At 41.3% G+C, this 15,154-nt stretch overlaps 1 protein-coding gene across 1 annotated transcript in view; it reads left to right on the forward strand.

The window, feature by feature from the left end:
- The window catches only part of Flt1 (fms related receptor tyrosine kinase 1), a 180,783-nt gene that overhangs the window by 70,979 nt on the left and 94,650 nt on the right, over positions 1-15,154 (forward strand). The window contains exon 11 of the mRNA XM_090342332.1: positions 7,776-7,890. Within this exon, the coding sequence (XP_090198458.1) occupies positions 7,776-7,890 (115 nt within the window). The remainder of the gene's footprint in view (positions 1-7,775; positions 7,891-15,154) is intronic.

A 15,154-nucleotide genomic window follows, 5' to 3' on the forward strand; every position in this document is an offset into this window, starting at 1 on the left:
TGTGATCCTCAGATCTCAGCCTGCTGAGTAGCTAAGATTACAGGCGTGAGCCACTGTGCCCAGCTTCAAGTGTGATTTTTGTAGGTTGTGGCCCAAAGACAAAATTTCAGAATCATTCAAGAAACCAAAAGGCTGCAATTCCTCTGAGTACTTTTTTTTAAAATAATGATATGGGCCAGGAGTTTGGCCTAAGTGGTAGAGTGCTTGCCTCTGTACGAAGATCCCGGTTCAATTCCTTGGTACCACATACATAGAAAAAAATTGGAAATGGTGCTGTGGTTCAAGTGGTAGAGCTCTAGCCTTGAGAAGGACAGTGCTCAGGCCCTGAGTTCAAGCCCAGGACTAGTAAATAATAATAATGATGATGATGGTAGTATTCACAATGGAGATTTTGCTACCCAGTGCTATCTAATTAGAAATTGATGAATCAATCGATCATTTGAACTTGAGTCTAAAAACTCTTCTTGGAAATCTTTTCTTTATGCTAAACCTTACGTTACCCCTAACCCTGAAGGCTTTCTAGATGTTTCCACTTTAACCTCTATATAGCATGTTAGCCCACTGTCTTCCTTTTTGCAAGGACAAAATAAAAGGAAAGCTTGACATACTCTTCTGTGTAGTTTAGCTACTATCATAAGCCTCCTTCCTGAGTATGCTAAATGCTCTATTTGTAGCCACTCCTAGCATTTCCTTAAAGATTTCTTATCAAATCACTCTTCCTCAGTGAAGACTATCCTGGCAGTCCATCACTAAGCAGGGATATGAATGAGTCACCTAACTGGATGGAGCTAAAAACCCATTCTTTCAGCCTCCTGGCTACTCAGGAGTGGGGGGTTGAGAACTGAGGATCTCCACCCATTTCTGAGCTTCTGTAAAGTAGTTGAGGGGATGGGGGAGGCAGGCTGTCTGAGCTCATGCTAGAATATGAGAGAAGAGGAAGGGAAGCAGAGACTGGAAGACAGGCCTGGTCCTGAGTGTGAATGGACCAGAGGCCCTGGAGGACAGGAAGCAGGGCAAGCCAAGGTGCTCATGGAAAAGCTCTTATGTAAACAAAGGTGGCCCAGGACTCTGGATCCCCTCCACCATTGTCCAGGAGTTGACCCAAACCTACACTCCCCAAAACTCTTCTCCACTGGTTCCCCACCCCCTCCCAAGCATCAAGACAAGAAATCATTTTCAGTATGGGCGGGCAAGGCGTCACAAGGTCTAATCATGTACCAGAAAATCACCCCTTTACAGTCCCCTTGGCCTGACCCTGTGACCACTCTGAAGGCCTAGGCTCTCTTCCTGAAACTGAAGGAACAGGAACCCTTCTGTCTAAACATGCCTTCCAACTCCACGCCTGCCCTTGCCAACCAGCATCCTCTCGGCCTATATTGTTTTATTTGTTTTAAGAGAATGTGAGAGGAGGGGAAAAGATAGTGTTCGCAGATTCTATTAATCTGATGGCTCAGACACCCTATCACCAGTGTTTTGACACAACACCCACTGTATCAAGCAATGTTTACACCAGCCATCCTCCAGGATAGTCACCTCCACGGGGAGCCAGCCCCCATCATGCCCCTGGCAGCGTTCCAGGTGGTCTTTCTTTCCCTGTCTATTGTTTTTTTTATTAAAAGACATTTTCTAACCTTGATTTGCTCTGCCCCTTTGTGTCTTAGCCGGGGGAATGATTTGATTAAAAAAAAAAAAAGATTGTAATTATAGCATGTGAGTGAAATCTCATTACCCACAGATAAACAGAGTTCACACTTGGTCTTCAGATCCAAAAGGCAGCACAAGCAAGAGGGTGATCCGTCTCTTAGGCTTTGTAGAACTTTCTAGAGCCTTGTTTTAGGGAGGGGAGAAGGACTCTAAATATGTGCTTTAAGTACATATTTAACAAATGCACTCATTCTTAGGCCCCACAGCTCAGGTTCACAGAGGCCGCTGGCAGGCATTGTAGAACTCAGCTTCCTTTCAATCAGCACTGGCATTCCCTCCAACCTCAGGGTCATTATTTACATTATTGGAGTTCATCATAAAATAGGCAAGCTATATTCATAGTCATACAGACAAAAGAAAGTTATCAAAGAAAGAAAAAGGTTATGATTAAAAAGTGGATTTTCAACTGGGCACTGGTAGCTCATGCCTGTAACCCTAGCTACTCAGGAGGCTGAGATCTGAGGATCTCAGTTCAAATCCAGCTGGGGCAAGAAACTCCATGAGACTCTGAACTCCAATAAACTATTCAATAAAATCTGGAAGTGATGCTGTGGCTCAAATGCTCACCTTGAAGAAGCAGTTCAGGGACCAAGCCCAGACCCAGAGTTCAAGCACCAGGACTGGCCAAAAAAAAAAGAAAGAGAGAAATTGGATTTCAAATTTGTTGCAAGGTGTTATAAGAGAAGACAACAAGTTCCTACCATTTTAGCATCAAGGCATTTTTTATGCCCTAAAGCAAGCAAAATTTTTATGTAAACTGTAATTACAACATACTCCTTTCCAAAAAGGCCCAGGTACATATTCTCCCTATAGGAAAAGAAAAATCTAATTTCTCTTGCTAGGTGACTTTCAGAGGACTCCTGGAGTTTTTCCCCTGGGGAAAACATGACAGGAAAGATTTGGTAAGTTCCTTGGAACAAGTCCCTGGCCTGATGGACTGAAATCTGGAATGGAAGAAGACTAGGAAATCTTGAGTTCTCCCACATCTGCCCCTCTCTGTGATCCTGCCCAATGCATCTGATCTTGCTGGGTCCAAATTTTCTTATTCACAAAAGGATTTCCAAAATTGGAACCACAATCTTGGCTTCACTAGGGAGGGTGTGAGAACACCCCAAGGCAAGGTGAATGTGCAGAGTTCTTAGCCCAAGCCTGGCGCTTTGGTGACTTGGCAGCTACCAAATTCTATTCAACCAACCAAGAAAGTAAGAAACAGTGGAACAGAGATTTTTCTCCATGAAAGGTCAGCATCATAAATCTGGAGTAAAAGGGGAGGTTTAACACACACCCCCACCCCCACCCCAAAATGTACATCTTTATTCTAACATTCAGGCTTCAGACTAGACCTAGAATTGATGTGGTTATTTGCTGATGGGAAACCATGTATGGAACAAGGCATTTGTACTGGAAGACGGCAGGAGTCTTGAGTGCTCTCACAGGTGCCCAGACGACAGATCCTAGAAAAGCTAAGAAGTTCATTCTCCCCAATTCTTCAGAGAATTCTGTTATTTTCACCCAATTCTGTCCTTTTCTCACATTAACAGGACTACTTCAAAGAAAACATAACTATCAGCAGTGGCTCAAGCTCACCCATTCTAGACCCTCTCTCAACATTCCAACAATGCAGTAACCTATCTTCTAGAGAGAAGACAAGCACAAGGCTGAGTTTTAAGCAAGGAGAGAAAACAGGAAACAGGAGGAATGATAAAAATCTGAAATCAGATGTGCTAAAAGCCAGCACTGTAGTTTTTTGAGTACTGGATGTATAAAGGAGAATGGGAGCTGAGCTTAGTTCACAAGTTACAGGATGACAAAGGCAAAAACTAAACTTCAGGCTTGGCACAAACTATATTTGGTGTGTTTTGGTTGTATGTGAGAAGGCTTTTCTTCATGTACAAAAAGTACCATCACCCAGCGTCTGGTGGCTCATCCCTCTTATCCAAGCTACCCAGGAGGCTGTGATCTGACACTCACTGTTCAATGCCCCCTTGGGCAGGAAAGTCCATAAGACTCTTAAACCACAATTAACAACCAAAAAGCCAGAGGTGAAGTTGTAACTCAAACAGGAGAGCACTAACCAGCCTTAAGCCAAAAAGATTAGGGGTAGTGCCTACGCCCTAAGATCAAGACCCAGGATAAGCACAAGGGAAGGCAGGGAAGACATCATTTTAGCATTTTACTCCAATAATTTATTCTTTTTTTGGTTGGTTGTGAGGCTTGAACTCTGAGTCTGGGTGCTTTCCCTGAGCTCTTCAGCTCTAGGGTACCACCCTATCCCTTGAGCCATACTACTACTTCCCGTTTTCTAGTGGTTAATTGGAAATAAGAGTCTCACTGACTTTAGTGCCCTGGCTGGCTTTGAACCGGGATCCTCAGATCTCAGCCTCCTGAGTAGCTAGGATTAGTGAGCCACTGCACCTGGCTACTTCAATAATTTCTTTGAACACAGCAATAGTATATGATGTAAGTGGTGAGTATGTGATATGAAAGGGATAGAACTGAGGACAAATTCTGCCCCCAGTCTGCACTGTCCAGATTAGAGGTTTGGCCTGTGTTGACTTCGCTTTTCCCCATGGGCCAACTTTTCTTCATCTGGTTTTTGGTTCCAGAAGAGCCAAATTTTTATAAATGTAGAGGGAACAGAGCAAACCCATCATTGACATAAAATCAACCTAAAGCATGTGTGTCCCTAGTGTCATCTGTATAAGGGGGGGCAGTCTCCATTATGTGTCAAGAGAAGATGACTAGTAACTTGCACCGGATGGGAGAGAGACACAGATGGCTCCCATCTGGAGTTCAGCAGATTGACATGGAGGCATATAATGGGCTGACTTCTTTTAAACGTTTTTTATTTTGAATCTCTGGTCTGAAAAGAAGTTGTGTCCACTCCAGAATAATAGGCAGTGATATGGAATACACTCCTCCTACTCCAGCGATTTTTCTCCCTTTGATGGATTACAAATCCTTCCATACTATTGGACTTGGCATGCTGTGTGCATATGGAGGCCGGAGTTCTGAAGCTCATTAGAAAAGGGACCGAAACTTGGAGCGAGCAGAGGACAGCCCCACACCGACGCTGATAACGTGGCCTTGTCCAGAATAGTGCATGGGAGCTTTCTTATCTCGCTTTGGCAGGAGGTGCTGTGAGCTTCCTGTGCGAAATCAGGAGCTAACGCTGCTTTCCTCTTGTTGTTCGGCTTCCTACCCCCTCAAGACGGTTCCCAGCAAAGTGGTTATCTTTGCATCTTCAAACATGGCACAATCCACTTCCTTAAGAGCTTGATGTATTCTTAAGACTTAGGCAAATTCCCCTCCCCCTAAATCTCTTTTCAAGTGCTGTTCTAGAGTCAAGCACTTAAATGACATTCTATTTTTGTGGTTCAAATTTACAAAGAGGGAAAAATAACAGCCCCTAAATTAGAAAAGAGCCACAAAAATCTGTCCTTTCCATTTGGAGAGACCTGGCAGTCAGTCAGGCCTATGGTTTCCATACTAGGCTCTGGGCAGTCTGGAACTATCCTGAGAGATGGAGGAGCCGGGGAAGCGGGGGTCAGAGGCTGACAGCCCCAAGTGAATGCAGACAGTAGCCCGTCTTGCCCCTGGGTATTGCCTAAATTTGATTTCCTCTAACAGTTTTCTTTGTATTTCCTAAAGACCAAATACATAAAATATTGATAATTGTGATTTGTAAAAATAGCTCTTAGAAATCAGACATTCCTTAATGAATTGTCTTTCAAAAAATTTCCAATCTAATTGTAAAAAACAGTTTTTATGGGCCAGGAGTTTGGCCTAGTGGTTAAAGTGCTTGCCTAGCATGCATGAAGGCCCAGGTTCGATTCCTCGGTACCACATGCATAGAAAAAGGCCGGAAGTGGTGCTGAGGCTCAAGTGGTAGAGCTCTAGCCTTGAGAAAGTCCAAGGACAGTGCTCAGGCCATGAGCTCAAGCCCAGGACTGGCAAAAAAAAACCCCAAAAACCAAAAAACAGTTTTTACATGTCATAGGGACTAGGTATAAGCACCATCCTGGAATCACTGTAGCTCTGAGTAGCACTAAAAGCATGTGGTAATATTAGAGAAAGTGCACTTTTTATTTTTAGAAAAGCCATTGAAGCATATTGGATAAGAATGGTAAGAATTTAGGATTTGCTTTAAAACATGAACTAACTTCTGAAAAGAAAAAAACAGAACTCCAAATAAGAACTAGATAGAGCAAATGTGACAGAATCTTAATAACTATGAAAAAATAGTGATGCATTGAGAATGCCATCCTTCCACACACCCCCCCCCCGATGGTAGCACATGCATTATGATGCTGTGCTTCTACTTACCAATGGTTGAAAATAATGAAAACTCTCCTAAAAGTTTAACATGTCATGTACCTTGTACCAGTTTGTATGTTTGCTGGTGTTTATAGAGTGCTGATTATACACTAGGCCTTTCCTTGGCTAATGGGGACAGGTGAAGAGACAGATGTAGCATTATTCCCCTGAAGTTATTGGCCCTGTGTGATCTTAGAAGTCCCTAAGTGGACAGTAAATGTGTAGGGCACAGTCCAAGCCATATCATAGGAAACGAAAGGTGGACTCAGCAAACTGCACCATTTAACATCTGGGGACTTTCTCAGCTCAAAGACCAGAGAGGAATAACAATAGAACTTTTCTGACCATCAAAATCCCTTCTCTTCTTCCTTCTTACTTTATCTTCCTGCTTTTATTTCATACAAGTCATTTACTGATTTGGGCTCCTGAAGATGAGCCAATCTTTCTTTCTGGAAATGGGTCTTAAGAATTCTGCCTGATGGGCCAGGAGTGTGGTCTAGTGGTAGAGAGCTTGCCTAGCATACATGAAGCCCTGGGTTTGATTCCTTGGTACCACATACATAGAAAAAGCCGGAAGTGGTGCTGAGGCTCAAGTGATAGAGTTCTAGTCTTGAGAAAAATCAAGGACAGTGATCAGGCCCCGGGTTCAAGCCCCAGGTCTGGCAAAAAAAAAAAAAAAAAAAAAAATCCTCCTGATTTGATCATCTCCAGAATCTGCCTGAGACCTGTTTACAATTAAGACTTAGCAAGCTTTCTGAAGGTAAAAATATAAAATGATGAGAGGTTTGGAAAGGGAGTGATAGATTTTATGGGCTTAAAGCCAAATATCAATGCCCTTATTTTATAACAAAATATTTGAAGGATAAGGAACAAAATAATTTGCCATCATATTTCCCAAAGTAGACTAGGGGCTGGGAGTTTGGCCTAGTGGTAGAGCTCTTGCCTAGCATGCTCGAAGACCCAGGTTCAATTCCTCAGTACCACATACATAGAAAAAGACAGAAATAGTGCTGTAGCCCAAGTGGTAGAACTCTAGCTTTGAGAGAGCCCAAGAACAAAGCTCAGGCCCTGAGTTCAAGCCCTGGACTGGAAAAAATAAAGTTTTTTATTAAAAAAAAAAAGTAGAGGGGCCAGGAGTTTGGCCTAGTGGTAGAGTGCTTGCCTAGCATGCACGAAGAACCGGGTTTGATTCCTCGGTACCCCACATACATATCAAAAAGCCAGAAGTGGTGCTGAGGCTCAAGTGGTAGAGCTCTAGCCATGAGAAAGTCCAAGGACAGTGCTCAAACCCTGAGCTCAAGCCCAGGACTGGCAAAAATAAATAAATAAATAAATAAATAAATAAATAAATAAAAGTAGACTGAATTTAATAACTGCTCCAAGATGTCTGTTTCCATATGCAACTAATTAGTATTGGGGGGAAAAATCAGCTGTACAGTGGAATATTCTGAATAGCAGCCAGTCTTTGTAGATGTGAAATGCCAGTGTTTCCTTGAGGTTTCCATTCATTAACTTTATTTGCCTTTGTGTTGCTTGTTACTTTCAACATGTCTAGATTAAAATACATTTGCTATTTTTAAGTTCTAGGGAGGAATATAGGAAATGAAAAGTCTAGGATAAATCTCAATTGCATAAAACTTATGGTTTTGTTATTTCAAGACTTCTCCAAAGTTTAGCCTTTCACCAATTGGCTGGACCATGTAGCAAAGTAGAATTGTGGTAACTTACTCTTTTTGGTTTTGTTTTTTAAATAGGTGTGACTTTTGTTCCACCAAGGAAGAACCATTTATCCTGGATTCTGGCAGCAACCTAGGAAACAGGATTGAGAGTATCACCCAACGTGTGGCAGTGATTGAAGGAAGAAATAAGGTACTGTTCATAAAAGTGGGTAGTGGGTTGTCCTCAAAATACACGCTCAGCTCTCTGTTCTATGTTTGTTGGAACCTGAAGTAACTAAAATACTGAAAATCAGATAAATGGTCTGTACACAAATGGACATACACAAGACCTGTTTTTCATTTCCCAAGAAATGAAAGCTGGTAAAGCACTTAAAATCCTACTTTATAAAATGTCTTGGTATTTTTCCTGTCTTTACCAGGGCAAAGCCTAGCTTGGGGTATGGAGGCACACACAGTCTGTCAAGATTCCTTCTTGTCACTTTCCACTCCTCTAACTCCCTTTGGGCCTGGCAAGTCTCTGGATTACAGAGCGAGGGCCTGCTCTCCTGTTAAATCAGGGAAGAATACACTTATGAATTTGCTATTGTCAGGCACAGGGATAATGATGCTTTTAAAACAGAAGGGGAAAAAAAATCAGATAAATGTCTCTTTATACCTACATGCCTTGATTTTGAAATAAAAATGGTTAACTGTTGAGTTCTTTCAAAAATTTATGAGCATAATTTCAGTAGAACTTCTAGTCTGATTTTAAAATCTTCATACACACACACACACACACACACACACACAAGACGTAGGGGAGGTAAACTGGAAAATGATTAGGTTGAACTACAATGACTGAGTTGAATTAAGTACAACTCAGTTCCATATATAAAACTCATTCTTTAACCAAAAATAAATAAATAAATAAATAGTGAGTCAGACACGGTGGCTCACACCTGTAATCCTAACTACTCAGAAGGCTGAGATCTGAGGATCACAATTCAAAGCCAGCCAAGGCACTAAAGTCTGGGAAACTCCTCTCCAATTAACCTCTAGAAAACTGGAAGTGGTGCTGTGGCTCAAGAGGCAGGGCTGTAGCCTTGAGCTGAAGAGCTCAGGGATAACTCCCAGGTCTAGATCAATGACCATGACCGACCACCACCACCCCCACTCCACCCCACCCCCCCAAAAAAAATGGTGACAGAGGCCCAGAGTTTGGCCTAGTGGTAGAGTGCTTGCCTAGCATCCACGAAGACTTGGATTCGCTTCCTGGGTACCACATACATAGAAAAAGCCAGAAGTGATGCTGGGGCTCAAGTGGTAGCTCTCTAGCTTTGAGAAAGCCCAAAGACAGTACTCAGGCCCTGAATTCAAGCCCCAGCACTGGCAAAAATCAATCAATTAATTAATTAATTAATAATGGTGACAAGCCAGGCACAGATGGCTCACACCTAGAATACTGGTCAGGAGGCTGAAATCTAGGGATTGCAGTTTGAAGTCGACCCAGGCAGGAAAGTCCGTGATACATTAGCCACCAAAAAGCTCAAGTCGTAGAGTGCTAACCTCGAGCACAGAAGCTCAAGGACAGAGCCCAGGCCCTGAGTTCAAGTCCTAGGAGTGACACAAAAAGATAAATGGTGAAAGTAGAATTACAACTTGGCTAAAAGAACTTTTTCAGGCAGGCTGAAACAAGTCTGTTGCCTTGTAATTTGTATAGTGTGGCAGGCTGATGGGTGCAGCTGGTCCTGTGCCGCCTGACTTGGGTTCAGGAGCCCCAGCGTCAAATTCCACCCCTTTCTGCCTCTAAACAACATGCAAATCATTTAACAGCTCTCAACCACAGTTCCCTACTTCCAACAAATGGAGTTAATGATATATTGCCCTATCTAGCTTCCTATTAGAAAGATGACATGGAATAGAATTATGAAAAGCCCTCTACAGATATTTTAGTAAAAACAATTGACATACATACCCTAATGAAGTTCTTTCACACTGTAATCACATACAAGAATGTGTATTAAACAATTGTTTTCATTAATAAAAACTTTAAACACTCTAAATAAAGCAGAAATTTATAGGCTGCATATCCCACAGGCAGCTCTAATAGGCTTAAAGCAAAGTACTGATTTCTTGCTTAGAATTGAGGAGCATTTACTATTTTTATTTTAACCTCAGCTAGTAAGGCTTTTGTGTGAAATAATAGATATCATTAGCTACAACCAAGCAGAAGTTCGACTATTTCCAAACTATATGGAATGTTTTTCTTTTACAAGTTGTACTGTTCTGTATTTTTCTGTACATTTTAGGAACTAAACTACAGTCCCAACTTAGACCATATTAATTGCTTTCTCCATGGTCATATAGTTAACTACCCTGTAATGCCACTCCCTAGATATGGGTGGGGGCACTCACACTAGAGCACCTGGAGACTTACAGCAACTTGGGTTTCTTTGTAGTTGCTGTTGTTTTGGTTTTTTTGTTACTCTTTTTATTAAGGCGCATGGAAACGACTGTGGTCCTGGATCTTGAATGTCCCCAGAACAGTGTCTATGTGGACACAGGAGTGGGCAGGCCTGGACCTCTTTCCACACCATGCCCTGTGTCACAGGAGAAGCAGTCTCATGTTGGATTCTTGTCTTCTGACCCACATTCTTGGCTAGGACTTCAAGGAGACTGTTTTCATGTTGGTCCTGGGGTTTGAATTCAGGGCTTAGGCACATCCTGAGCTTTTTTCTTTCAAGGCTGGCACTCTACCACTCCACTTCCAGCTTTTGGTAGTTAACTGGAGAGAAGAGTCGTATGGATTTTCTTACCCAGGCTGGCTTCCAATGTTGATCTTCAGATCTCAACCTCATAAATAGCTAGGATTACAGGCGTGAGTTCCACGTGCATGGCTGAAACTCTTGTTTTCTTATAGTGCTGGAAATCCAGGGCTTTCCACATGCTAGACAGGTGCTCAGCTACTAAGCTATACCCCCCCAACCCAAGGAGACTTTTTTGGCAGCACAGGAGGTTTGGACTTAGGACCTTGAAGTTGCTAGGCAAGTGCTCTCCTATGTGAGGCAACAGCAACTTGTTTTATGCATGCTTGGGTTGTTCTCCCTTTGTTGTTTTGTTTAGTTGTTTAACTCAATGGGAGGTAAAGAGGAAAATAAAATTCAATTCCTTCTTAGACATTTTGGCCCAGATTTTTGAAACGTGAGTCATCAGTTAGAGATGCTAATGGCCAATGTGAGGTTTCATATTGTTTAAATGACTTACCACAATTCTTGGGTTTGTGAAGGCACAGAGTCTGTGTGTGTTGAATGAGACAGATCCTTGGCAGAAGCAATTATACCAATCAAAGGATTGAAGCTTGTGTTTTAGTTACCACTGGCCCCAGTTTGTTCTTAATTCATATGTCCTATTTCTCCCTCAGTTGGCTCTAATGTGCTACCCTATGTTAAATTTAGATTCTTCCATGACCTTTATTTATTTATTTATTTCCCTGAAACATTTAAAAGCAAACTATATTAGAAACATCCTGTTTCTGTTAGAAAAATCACTGTTCCATATATAGATTTTTTTTAATACTAATTCTGGAAATTAGGCTGAATGACACATCACCCCATTCATTTGATTCCATGAGGTTGATAAGATATTGTAGGAATAAATTACTAATATTTAGCAAAGGGGAAGGAAAGAATATGAAGATTCCAAGCTTACAGTATTTGACGACAGCTGTCGTCATAGAAAAGCGGCCAGAAGATGGAAGTCAACTCTTTTAAGAATTTAAGAGTGTAAAATCACAGTGGGCCAAAAACCTCTCCATGGCTGCTTGTGTCCTAGGAGTTAATCAACAGAACTCACGTGCGTATATGAGATACTCTGGCAAAGGGAACTAGCCTGTGCTTTGCATGTGCTAGACAAGCATTGGCATTGAATTGCATCTCTAGCTCTTAAATTTTTGAACCTGGATCTCATCATATAGCCCAGGCTGGTCTTGAATGAAGCCCCTCTTGCCTCTACCTCCGCGTGCTGGAATTACAAGACATGTGCTTAAAATTTTTTAACTATTATATATAAGTATTATAAATTGATGTGTTCTTTCTTTGTAAGGAGGCACTGAGAATTAGAAGCAGATGTAAAGGAATGTTCCCCTTATCTTCTGACTGATAGCAGCTTAGAAATCCTAATTTCATTTTAGCACTTCTTTCTGTTCCTCAGACCTCTTCCACTGATTGTAAGTGAAGAATGAAAATTAATTATAGAGCTAGTTCAAGCAGATGGCCTGAAGACATTTTTTTTTGGTGTTCCCTATAAAACAAATGATTTCCAACACCTGTTTCACCTCAAACCTTGGCACTTTCTCTTTGAAATATCAGGTGATATTTGATGTTCCAACTGTTATTTTCCATTTTCCCCTTTGAAACAATAGTCTTTGGTGGTGAGCGTGTGGAAACAGGTGAGTCCATTTAACACAGATGTGTGCATCTACACTTACTGTGCCACTAGAAGTCACCTTCTGGTCTAACCAAATGACATTGCCCCTACCACTCAGACTTGAGCTCCTTACTCTGACCTTCTAGTCAAGTACCTTTTGTCAAGAACCTTTTATACCTTTATGAACATATATTTAAGTTTATAGCTTAAAAATATCTCAAATAGAAGTACTCTAGTCATGAGTACTACTTTTCATAAAGTAGATTGTAATATATATACATACGTTTCCTTATTGTAAAAATTTCTTCTGTAATTATAACCTGTTTATCAATTATTTGTATACATATATATGTGGGATATATATGCATGTATGTATGTATGTATGTATGTATGTATGTATGTATATATGTATGCGCCACTCCTGGGGCTTGAACTCAGGGCTTGGGCACTGTCCTTGAGTTTTTTTTTTTTTTCTCAAGGCTAGAACTCTACCAGGTGAGCCACACCACTACTTCTGACTTTCTATGTACATAGTACTCAGGAATTGAACCTGGGTCTTCGTGTATACTAGGCAAGCACTCTACCACTAAGCCAAACTCCCAGTCCCAGCTTACTGTTTGTATAAGCTGCTATGGAAGAAGGAAGCCAGCCTCTCTGTACATAGTGACATTTATCTTGTGAGATTACTGCTGATGAAAGAAGGTATTCTCAAGGAAAACCTAATACAAAAAGAGTAGGTAGAACTTTACCAGCAGATCTAGATCAACTTAAAGCATTTTAGTGGGAAAGGCAATATAGACTGAACACACAATCCCTTGAGAGAAACACACGACAGATGTTCAGCTCAGGCTGATCTATGGGCCTACTTATCCTCGGGACATCACTTAGTCTCTGTAAGCCTTGCTTGCTTTATTGGTACAATAGGGTAATGCAACCATCTCATAAAGATAGAAGAAAGATTAAATGAGGTGCTGCCTGTAAATTGTCTTGTACCCTGTTCATTGCATAGCAAGTACTACATAAAGAAAGAAATAATGTACACATGCATCATCTTTGATCTTAAGAGCTTTAGTGAGGTGAATTCTGGGGTAGGTTTATGATTAAAGATATCTTGAAGGGTATCATCCAGGAAAGGAAGAAGGCGTAAATGCATCCTGTCTCCGTGGTTTATGATCTGGCATGATTCATGTCACTTCTGAGTACCTCAGTTTACTTCTAATTCCATAAAAATTCTGATCTGACTTTTGTTGGAATCTTGAAAATAGCTGTAGTCATTCTCAGATACCTGTTCTCAGGTGAGCACTCTTATGATTTAAGCCCGAGCTGCGGCTGTGTATTACCAAGGTCTTAATATGGCAAATGTATACATGTGTATGGGCTTTCTCTTGCCATAAAACAGTGCTTGTTCTCAGTTACTCTGAGTTTAGTGAGATGGAAATCATTTGGGTAGCATCCCAAACACAACTTACGGATGCAGATCATATTGCCTGAAATTTCAAACAATTTTAAGTGAAGGGAAATGGGATTTCCACTTACTGAGCAACAATCACTTTGAGAACCTAACTTTCTTCTTAGCAGAAATATTTGAGAAGCTAAGATAATATTTTTTTTTTGTCAGTCCTGGGCTTGGGCTCAGGGCCTGCGCACTGTCCTTGGACTTTTCTCAAAGCTAGAGCTCCACCACTGGAGCCTCAGCACCACTTCTGGCTTTTTTCTATGTATGTGGTACCGAGGAATCGAACCCAGGTCTTCGTGCATGCTAGGCAAGCACTCTACCACTAGGCTAATCTCCCAGCCTTAGACAATAATAATTTTTAAAAAGATTGCTCTCAACTTTTTAAAATTTCTCTACCTGTTATCAAGATTAATACTCAAATTAACAGGAAAAAATTGAGCTGTCCTTCAAGCATATATTTTCATTGGTATTTGCCTTTGTGTTCATGTTTTCTTACAAATAGAACTCGCATTTGGTCTTAAGGTAAGGAAATCAATTTCTATTACTGTAAAAGTCAGTAAAAGCCAGCCACCGATGACTCATGCCTGTACTCCGTAGCTACTCAGGAGTCTGAGATCTGAGGATTGCAGTTAAAAGCTAGTTCAGGCAGGAAAGTCCATAAGATTATTATCTTCAATAAACTACTCAGAAAAAAAATCTGTAATGAGCTAGCCCCTGAGTTCAAGGTCCAGGACTGGCAAAAAAGGAAAAAAAAGAAAAGCAAAAAGCTGGAAGAAGTGCTGTGGCTCAAATGGTAGAATGCTAGCCTTGAGAATAAAGAGGCTCAGGGATAGCACACAGGCCCTGAGTTCAAGCCCCAGGACCAAAAAAAAAAGAAAGTATTATGTTATACACATTTCTTTCTCCCCTGCAACATTTAGGAAGTGCCTCGATAATATGCAGTAGATGTCTATTGCCATATATTGCAAATATTTTTATTAATGCATAGAGTTTATTGGTAGTGTAATTAAGAAGATACTTCCAACAAAGAGAAATGACTTTGTTGGCTTAAACTTCAGAGTATATTTTCAGTCCTCATTAGCTGTAAAGATTGAAATACTGTAATTTCTTAATAGAGACAAAAGACCACAAAGTATCTTGCACATTGCTTAGCAGCTCAGAAAAATAGGATGACCCTTCCCAGAGACCAAGAATACGTTCCACACCTAAAAAAGCTTGCTACCACATGTAGGCCTATGCATTAATGTCAACCTAGAGGTCATTGATCCAACTAGAAGAATCACCACACCCCCTACAGTTTCATAGCTAGAGAGCACTGCCCAGTCGTGGGGCTTGAACTCGGGGTCTAGGCATTGTTCTTGAACAATGTTAGCGCTCAATGTTAGTGCTCTGCTACTTGAGCCACGGTGCCACTTCCTGTATATGTGGTACTGAGGAATCATGCTTCATACGTGCTAGGCAAGCACCCTACCACTAGACCACACTCTCAAATGTATGTGTTAAGTCTTAAAAACTAGCCTTTTCAGTCAGGCACTGGTGGCTCACACCTATAATCCCAGTGACTCAGGAGGCTGAGATCTGAGGATCACAGGTT

The sequence above is a fragment of the Megascapheus bottae genome, chromosome 11 (genome assembly GCF_031878675.1).
Source record: "Megascapheus bottae isolate mThoBot1 chromosome 11, mThoBot2.hap1, whole genome shotgun sequence".
NCBI classification, from domain to species: domain Eukaryota; kingdom Metazoa; phylum Chordata; class Mammalia; order Rodentia; family Geomyidae; genus Megascapheus; species Megascapheus bottae.